Source organism: Zea mays, chromosome 2 (assembly GCF_902167145.1).
Source record: "Zea mays cultivar B73 chromosome 2, Zm-B73-REFERENCE-NAM-5.0, whole genome shotgun sequence".
NCBI classification, from domain to species: Eukaryota; Viridiplantae; Streptophyta; class Magnoliopsida; order Poales; family Poaceae; genus Zea; species Zea mays.
In genome coordinates this window covers 215695224-215705170 of record NC_050097.1, presented here as the reverse complement: position 1 = coordinate 215705170, position 9947 = coordinate 215695224, and the positions used below count along the sequence as shown (strand labels likewise).

The 9947-nt window shown below is 47.1% G+C and overlaps 1 protein-coding gene across 1 annotated transcript; it reads right to left on the bottom strand.

The window, feature by feature from the left end:
* Positions 1–1873: 1873 nt before the first annotated feature.
* Positions 1874–4313, bottom strand: LOC103647799 (scarecrow-like protein 32). The gene has a single exon (XM_008672308.2). It carries the CDS (start codon positions 3525–3527, stop codon positions 2157–2159), a length of 1371 nt encoding a protein of 456 aa, XP_008670530.1. The 5' UTR covers positions 3528–4313; the 3' UTR covers positions 1874–2156.
* Positions 4314–9947: the final 5634 nt, after the last annotated feature.

Genomic DNA, 9947 nt, shown 5'->3' with positions numbered 1-9947 from the left:
AGGACGAAGGACTTTAACGTTTAACATTCTCTGTGTTGCCTTGTTCTTGACTCATAGCATTTGAGAACAAGTCCCCAACAATAACTAAGCATATCATTAATAGATTCGGCATTCCACAAACTTTAACCACACACTAGGAGACTTCTTTTATGTCAAAGGAGGTATGTGAGTTTGCTGAATAATATAAGATCAAATTGCTCAATTCATCTCCGTATTATGCTCAGGACAATGTTCAGGCCGAGTCTAGTAATAGGACATTGATTAGCCTTATAAAGAAGAAGATATTTGATCATCCTAATCGTTGGTATAAGATCTTGTCTGAGGCTTTGTGGGCCCATAGAATATCTAAATATCGCGCAACTAAAGTTTCTCATTTTGAGCTTGTTTATGGGCAGGAAGCGATTTTGTCTGTGGAAATAAGCCTAAATGCTGTAAGGTTTGATAGGCAGAACGATCTAACTGTCGATGATTATTATAATTTAATGATGGACAATATTGATGAAGTGACCGACAAAAGGTTGATGGCTCTGGGAGAGATCGAGAAAGACATTCCATCTAGGAGACCTCGTATGGAAGATCATCTTGCCACTAAGGAGCAGAGACCCGAAATTTGGAAAATGGTCGCCAAGCTGGGAAGGCCCTTACATGATTACACAGGTAATAACTAGTAACACATACATGTTACAAACATTGCAAGGTGAAGAGTTGCCCAAGGTGCTGAACGGTTATTTCCTGAAGCAATATCATCATAGTGTGTGGCAATATGCTTAAGAAATCTGATATTTTCACATCGAGTTGATTCCAGCCTGTACTAATGCTTTTGATTCGCTCAGCTTCTCTAAAAGGCAGGGGACATGTGTTGAGCTCCATTTATGGCACTGGGCACAGCAGAACGGTCCGGCCTACGGACGGTCCTCCCTTAGGTGTGAATGGTCCGCGATTAGATGGGATCAGGCGTAATTAATTAATCTATTTTCCACGTGTGTTTATCCCTCTAAAGTTGTGCCTGCTGTTGGGAAACGTCTAGGAACGGGTCTAGACCTCCCCCTATATATATGAAGGGGTACGACCAATTGCAATCACCGACAATCGAACTACAATAAATATAGTTTCCGTTCTTTGCCTTTTGCCCTAGGAGTAGACAGTAACGTAGTTTTCTTCGTCTCAATCTTTACCTCTCTTCGACTCTACATCGTCTAGAGGCGTCTTGGGTGGCCTGCCGAATCCAAGACAAACCATAGGATCTCTCCTCCTGGACGAAGTCCGTCCTGGAAGTGAGATCCAGGTACTGTTGGCGAATGTCGCCACCCCTGCGCACACCCGGACTATCCGACCACCAAGCGCGGACCCCGGGTTCGGCGCAGAGAAGACTAGCTCATGCCGTAGGTCATGGACCATCTGGCCCTAGGCTGCGGACTGTCGTAGAGAGCACCGCCGCCGGTATGCCTCGCAGTGATTGGCGCATAGATCGGCCCCAACACAATGCGTAGTGCATTTAACAGATTCATCACACATAGGAAACCCTAAGGTCATGTCCAACCCTGCACGGTATTCCAAGTATAAGACACAACTAAAACATAATATAATACAGTAGACGTGTCTAAAACATATGTCTTACTATATTCATTGCATCAACCAGAGCAGTCAATAAATTAAATTGACCAATCAGCTAGTCCCCTGTTTCAAGTATAGAGGCATGCCTTGAGTTTTTTTTTTACATTTACATCGTAAACATACTCCAAGACACAGCTCAATACATCTATTATACTCCCTCCGTTTCTTTTTATTAGTCGCTAGATAGTACAAAATTGCACTATCCAACGACTAATAAAAAGAAACGGAGGGAGTACATGTCATACTAATAAACAAGAAGTACACAGATGATATATGAGTGTTATGCTTTCAGTTTTGAATCAAGCTAGCAGAAAGATTACGAGAGAGAAAGGAAGATTACGAGAGAGAGAGATTGTCATTGCAGTGATCAAGCTCACTATCAATCTACCAAGTAATGAATCAGCTGGATAATAAACCCAATTTAACAAGATAATCTTCGATATCATGCACAAACACAACCCTGATCCCATGTCGGTCATGGAAGATCACATACATGCCTACTCACCTTCTGATTCTGAACTGCACTGCATATGATAAACTCATCACGACGGAGCCCACGCCGACGCGAACACGACGTTGTGCCCCTTCCACGTGAGCACCAGGTCGTCGTCTTCCCGCTTCATCCCCCACCCCGCCGCGTGCTCGTTCAGCATGGCCTTCACCTCTCCGGCGGCCTCCTCGCCGAACGCCAACGCACGGAACCCCGCGCTGCGCATTCTCTGGCCCCACCTCCCCCTGTCCTCCTGCCGCTCCACCCGCTCGACGCCCTCCTGCGCCAGCACGTTCTCCACCTTCCACCCGATCTCCGCCTCGTACCACCGCCGCTGCTCGCTCCCCTTGGGCAGGAACGTGTCCACGGCGTCGTACGGGATCCAGAGGAAGTTGAACGCCGCGCGCAGCCTCCCCACCACGTCACCCGCCGTGAAGTCTGCGTCCTCCTCCACCACCACGACCAGGTTGGGATCGAGTGTCCGGAAAGACTTGAGCAGCATGGTCCGGAGCGATACCGGCTGCGTGAGGCCGACAGATCCCGCCGTCTCGTCCGGCACGGTGTGCAGCAGCATGTGGCAGTTCACGACGAGCGCCTCGCTCCCGTCCAGGACCAGCTGCTGCACCCTGAGCTGGTTCACCAGGGACGTGAACGCGTCGGCCGGCGCGGTGGGCACCACCCGGAAGTCCATGGACACGTTTCGCGACCGCGCGAAGTTGACCAGCTTCGCGCCGAGCTCCTCGTAGGACATGTCGAGGGCTGGCGGCGGCGCGCTGGGCGCGACGTCGGCGACCGTGAGGCGGAGGATCGGGGGGCCTTCGGCGCGGGTGGCGAGCATGTCGATGAGCGTGGGGATCTGCATGCAGTGCGTGGTGCCGAGCTCGACGACATGCACGACGGGGAAGCCCTCGGCGGCCTCGAGGATGGCGGCGTTGGCGGCCGTGTAGCCGAAGCGGTGCCAGGGCGTGAGGTCGACGAAGCCGGCGAGCTCGACGGCCGTGAAGCGGTGCACGTGGAGCGCGGCCGACTCGGCGGCGACGGCGGCGGTGACCGCCTTGCACGCGCCGGTCCTGGACGCGCGCGCGACGAGCGCGCAGAGGAACGCCGCCGTGAGGCGCTGGTTGGAGTCCCCATCGGGCGGCGCGATGTTGTTGAGCACCCACAGGATCTGCTGCGTGAGCGTGGCGTCGTTGGCCTCGATGGCGTTCGCGCAGTGCACCAGCAGCTGCTCCATGCAGCTGGTGCTGTTGAGGTCGTTGCCGAGGGAGATCTTGGACGCCGGCGTCGGGAAGCTCCCCGGGCACGGGCGGGCCGCCGTCGGCGCGCCGACGTCGAGAAACAGCCCTAGCCCTAGCACTCCAGCGGCATGGCCGTTAGGGTGCAGAGGCGGCGGCGGGGGCGCAGTATGCGTGAACTGCATCATGTAGGGGGGCCCGAGGCAGGCGCGTGGCGAGGTAGTAGAAGGCAACAGACCAGCTAGCGGCGGCGGGGATTAGGAAAAGCACGAGAAGGCAGAGCTCTCGTACACGACGTTGCGCAGTTTGAGGTGCGGATTTGGTGCTTGTACTAAAGCATATATAGAGGGATGTGCGCTGAACGCCCTACACGTGGTTCCCTATGCCATTAGAACTTCGGGAACCAAAGGGAGAGAATGGAGAAGACAGAAGACCATCAAGTACAAGGAATATTTTCAGTGGGAGGATTATTAGGAGCAGAGATCTATGTAACGAACTGTAGCCGATCTTTTGTATGTAGCTAGAAATGATCTGGAGCTTGAAGAGATGGCAAGAAATAATGTAAGTAGCTTGTTCTATATGCCTATACCACACACCTCAATGCAAGAAGATAATCGAGATCTAAAAATGCTATTACATGTAACTAGAGGACGATCGAAGGACACACCGATACGAGTAATAAGTAACCCCTACTGGAATCCATGAGTTCCATGTAATAAGTACAAGCACCTACAAGAATTCATGAGTGGCGATGAACCTATACGGAGCTTGTGCTTGTGTGCGGGGTCGGAAGAGCTTGTGCTGCTCCGCCTCCGCCTGCAGGGAAGACGCCGTGCGAACCAGCTGGAGTAATCGAGAAGGAAAAAGAAGAAGCTGGGGAAGGGGAGAAGAGGGGAAGAAGGTTAGGAACCGCAAAGGTCGCTAATTATAGAAGAAAATTTGTGGTGGTCTGTTGGATTGTTCTGGATGACCAACTGAACTATGCTATGTACTAGTCCAACTTAATTAGGGAGCGTCCGGTACAGCTTTGTTTAAATATACTACACACAGATTAGTACCTTATCCTTAATTTCTACATTATTTTTAGTATTTTCTTTTTTAATAATGCAATTTACTTTCTAAAATATATGATTTGTGGTTTGACTGTTAGAGCGTAATTTGTGTTTAGTGGCCTAAATATTTCAAATAACATAGTATTATATTTTTAGGATATTATTTTAAATTATCTTGTTGAAGATGATGCTCTAAGATCATTCGACAAATTTTCTTCTCGGTAGTAAAAAATAGTCAAGAATATATGCTATCCATATTTTTTTTTCCTTTTTGTCTTTTGTCTTTCCCTTTTCTACCTTATCTGATCGCTCGCGGTTGTAACCGCATACGATACGAGTACGCGCGCGTCTTCAACCTTGGTCACTGGTGCGGTGGTGCCCATTCCGCTAGCGCCTAGCCTGGGACCTCGTCCGGCCACGCCTGGTGGTGCTGCCTCCGTGTGCCCACCTCCCCGCGCTGCTCCGCCCAAAACGCTGCACCACACGCCGCGCGCCGTTGCCGACTCGCCGGTGCTGCCTATACGTACTCCAACCCGCTCTAGGGCAAAACAGACAGCGGCCGCACGCGGGCCCATGGGAGTGAGACGAAGCTGAGTGAAGCGATTATTTTCGGCTTCGTCTCCTCGAAACCGCTCCACGCTCACCGCGATTCCCAGATAAGATCCGCGCTCGGAGTGCTTCTCTTTGAGGCCGTTTGGTTGAAGGAGCGCAAAAACAGATTCCGGAGCTGTCCAGGAGCTCTACCAAACGGCCTCTTAACAAGGACAACAACATGGTACGCAGCATGAGCAATAATTTAACTTAACCGGTTAAATGTAATCATGAATATGGCATTTACCAACTAAAACATGGTGGCAAATGATTGGATGTTCTCCGGTGGATTTTTTCAAAGAATTATAGTAGATGGTTGCATTAATTAACACTGTAGGCTCAAGTTTGGTGCCACTAAATTGTTGAGCTTTTTTAACATTTTATTTACCTCTGAATATATATGTCCACTAAAATCGCTGAGGAATTGGGATTAAAAAATTACAGCAATCATGTACTAGTATTGCCTCCCTTTTTTTATTTGACATTACATTAATAAACGTCAAATAAAAAATTAGTAATTAACTCATTCTAATGAAAAGTACACTGCACACAGTACATGCAGAATTTCCTTGCTATCAAGTCACCGCAATCACAAGAGAGAGAGAGTGAGAGAGAGATCACGGGCCATATCATGCTGAAATGATTTGGTCTGTTTGGGTTGGGTCCTCCGTGAGACAAAAGCAGGTATAGTAAAATATAGGAGGATGGGCCATGCCCTTGAATATTTTGGAAAACGACTCTTCGTTTGGATTAAGGCTGGAAACTGCCTGCTTGAACCGAAGAATTTTGTGGGTCACGTACGTGTTGTGATAGAACTGTACAAATGGAACAAACCGCTTGTTGATAGCTGCAGCTCTTAGCTCTATAATGATTATGAATATCAGTACAGTAATTTCACTCCGTCACTACAGTAAACGGAACAACGTCCGACGGCCAAAACCGTCGGACATAAGAATTAAACCGTCGGAAATAGGTTATCTCCGACGGCTTTAAGCCGTCGGCGATAATTCGTCGAAAATAGTGCAATGTCCGACGGCAGCCGTCGGACATAAGCTATCTCCGACGGCTGCGTGTGCCCGTCGGAGATAACAAATCCCAACCGTTTTACCGGTCGGAATGTGGGCCCCACAGGATTAAGTCCGACGGCCCGTAGCTAGGCCGTCGGACATAAGCATCCCTTATGTCCGACGGTATTTAATGCCGTCGGACATAACACATGGTTATGTCCGACGGCTACCACTAGGCCGTCGGACATAACAAATTACAGAATTTACACAAAATTCTGTTTTTTAAAAAATCTGACATTTACAAAACAAAAACAGATTCATGCACATATACACATTCACATTCACAATCACAAATATTCTCACATAAATATTAACATTCACAAATTTAACATCAACATATAGGTTCGACGGTTGTTGCAAACTGAAATTGTGTCTCACAAACAAGTGTTGCAAAGTGTTTCATAAATAAACATCACGACACATCAATCATATCCATCGTCTGGATGGTTCGAGTAGCCACCTCCTCCGGCTGGACTCTGCGTGTTGAAAAGGTTGTTGACCCACGAATGTGTTGTGTCGTCTTGCCCAGACCCATCTCCAGGTGCGGCAACTGAAGCGGGTGGTGTCTGAAATCCCTATAACACAAGCACATGAAATAGTAACCACTCAGTTGTTCATTTAAACACATAAGACATCTATGAACATGTCACACACGCATATGTGTACATACCATAGGGAATTGTGACGGAGGCGGAGGCGGAGGTGGAGGCGCCAACATTGGCATTGGCAGTGCAAAGTCCGGAGGCGGCATCCCATATGTCGGCATCGGGACGCCCGCTTGTTGGGCTAGTTGCTACAAATTATATACAAGTCATTGTTGAACAAACAAGATACACATCAAGTGTTTTGCAAAATAAGCTACAAAATGTTACTTCAACTTACCGAGAGAAGAGCTTGATTTTGGGCCTGGAGGCTTGCATAATACTCGTCCCTCTTCTTCTGGTACTCGGCTTGTTGTCTCTGGTATTCAGATTGTTGCCTCTGGTACTCCAATTGTTCCCTCAAGACTGATTGATGGTACTCTGCCTGTTGACGCAACACTGCAAGCTCTATGTCATGGGCTGCTGATCGTGAACGGGACGACTGTGAAGACGACGATGTGGATTGTCGTCCACAGCGTCTCAGCTCTCTGGAATCAATCGTAGAATCAAAAATACCCAACCTACAAGAGTGAGCCATGCACTTAGTATAGTAACTCATGGCTCAGTTGAATCGCAAGCATATGATGACAATTTTGAAAACCAAATCAAATAATCTCACCGTCCATGGGCTTGTCCTCCTGCGCTAGCATATGCTGCCTGAGGGTCGATTGGCTGGCTCCTCCAATCGTACTCCTCCCCATGGCGTTGAACCATCTCCTGCCCATACGAAGCCTGGAGGCAAACAATATCAAATATAAGTGCATAACCCCTATGCCCTTGCAAACAATATCAACACACATAATAGAGTATCAAAAACTCACTAGACGGTCGGTGGCCGTCTGAGTGCATAACACATCAGGATTCTGAGGATCAGAACCCCTATGCCCTTGCATATACACCTCCACATCCGTGGGCGTACGGCCGGATTTGACTTCCTGTACATAAAAGTTATAATGACACATTTCTATGTGATTCAAAGTTACGACAAACTGTGACTTACCATTCGCTTAGCCAAGCGCACATGACCATCACCGCCGTAGTTGTGGAACGACTCAGTCCCACGGTTTCCCCTGTTCCTTTCGGAAATGGCACGAAACTCAGGGGAAGCCCACCATCTGCACAATGCCCGATAACCGTCTGATCGGGTGGCCATCCACGACACCGACACCTACATGAAATTTTTTAAATAAAGCAAGCAAATACATGGCTTTGTGCGATATGAGAGGCAACAACCTGTTTACCTCTAGGTATTGCTCCTCCGTCAAGTAAATTGATGACCACTCGGCCTTTGTATTTGGCATCGGTCGATCATCAGCATTTGCTCTGTACCATGCCTTTATAGCCTGAATTCGTGCATAGTACATTGCATCTGCAACGACATCGTTCGCGTTAAACTCAAACACGTAACGAGCGTTCATATCATATGATCCATCGTCCGGCAACTTGTACCGTTTCTGCAAAAACCATAGTGTTATCATAAAAGCAAACATATATGGAATAACTAAAATAGTATAAACAAGTCATACCCAGAATGCATCCCAAACTAGTGCCTGTGTGTTGCCAAACGTTCTACGGACACCATAGCGATAATGCTCCCAAGTGGTGGCAGGGACAGACTCGCCAGTAGGCAAAGTCACAAGACCAGGCCAGTGCAGACGAACAATATTACCAAGAACCATGTTCACCTGCCTGTAGTGTCCTGTGCCTGTGAACGAGTCGTCGATCCAAGTCCTGCAAACAGAAATCAATGTAGAAATTAAAACATAACTTTCAATAACATTTAAGCAAAGATATGTCACTCACTTTCCACTAGGCTTTATCACAACCCGAGATTCGGGTGGAAGCTCTGGAGGTGGTCCAACAAAATGCAGCTTCCTCGTTCTCTTAACTCGAGAAGTTCCAGACCCAGCTGCAGAATCTCCACCAGCCCCAGAATCCCCAGCCCCAGAATCCCCACCAACGTCGTCTCCAGCATCATCTCCCACATTATCTCCACCATCATCTTCAACATCATCTCTTGCATGATCCTCTACCACTGGTTCCTCAATTTCAGCATCCTATGAAACAAATAACTTACATCATACAATATTAAGTAACTCAAATAATGTAATTTAACAACTAACTTACATCTTGTGGAGGCAAATGTTCTGCCAGCGCTCTCTGTCTGCTCATGGTAGAACCTGTGCCCTGAAAAACTGAATCCTCACCCCTCGAGCTGCTCCTCGAGCTACTCCTCGACCCAAGCAAACTACGAGCTAAAGACTTCATTTTCTTTGACATCCTATTTTAACAAAAACAAGTTAGTACATAAATCGACAATAAAATAATAAAATATGCAATAAAATCATAAAATATGCAATAAAATCATGATCCATACTCGTCAATCGTAATCGTAATCAAAATCAGGATCTAGTTGCTTTCGTCGATTTAATGGACGCCAAGTAGCTTTCTTCTTTCTCGTCACTCGTTTTCTTTTTGGAGGAACCTCTACATCATTTTGATCGCCTAATAAAGATTCTTCCAACATTTCAGTTTGTACATTAAACGTGCTTGTAAGTTCTTCGTCTTGGAAAATCTCAGCAGCCCCCACTTCCTGCTCGATTTGACTTTCAACATAACCAGCATCACCAGGAGCATATAGTCGTTCACGTGGATTAACTTTGTACACTACCCTCCAATCAACCAAACCGTTTTTCTTAGATGGATATGTCATATAATACACCTGCTCGCATTGGTGGGCAAGGATTATAGTGTCGTGGCCTTTTAATCTATCATTGTGTTTGACTTCCACCATGCCATATTGATTTTCTCGCGTTGTATTTGGAGAAAACCAATCACAATCGAAGAACACCACTTTGAGTTGTTTATCTCCAAAAAACTTGTACTCGATTATATCATTAATGACTCCATAATAATTAGTCACCTTCCCTTCATCATCGACAGCTCTAGTTACAACTCCGGAGTTTGTCGTGGCTGCTAGAGGATGATCATCTTCGAACCTTGTGGAACGGAATCTAAAACCATTGACATCATACCGACCATAACGTCTGCCAGTTACTGCTCCTAGGGATAATTGTCGAAGGTCCGGGTGTATATTGTCATTTTTATCTACATAATCTCGAAACCAACACAAGAAATTAAGTCCCCCATCTTTTCCCTCTCGACGAATCTGGTCACGTTCACAGCCAGAGATGCAATTTTGAGAATCAAATTCCCTGTTAGTACAAGGAAACAAACCTTTTAGTATCACAACAAAA

Excerpts from the sequence above, each read along its gene's own strand:
- LOC103647799 (XM_008672308.2), bottom strand. The coding sequence starts at position 3,527 with ATGATGCAGTTCACGCATACTGCGCCCCCGCCGCCGCCTCTGCACCCT.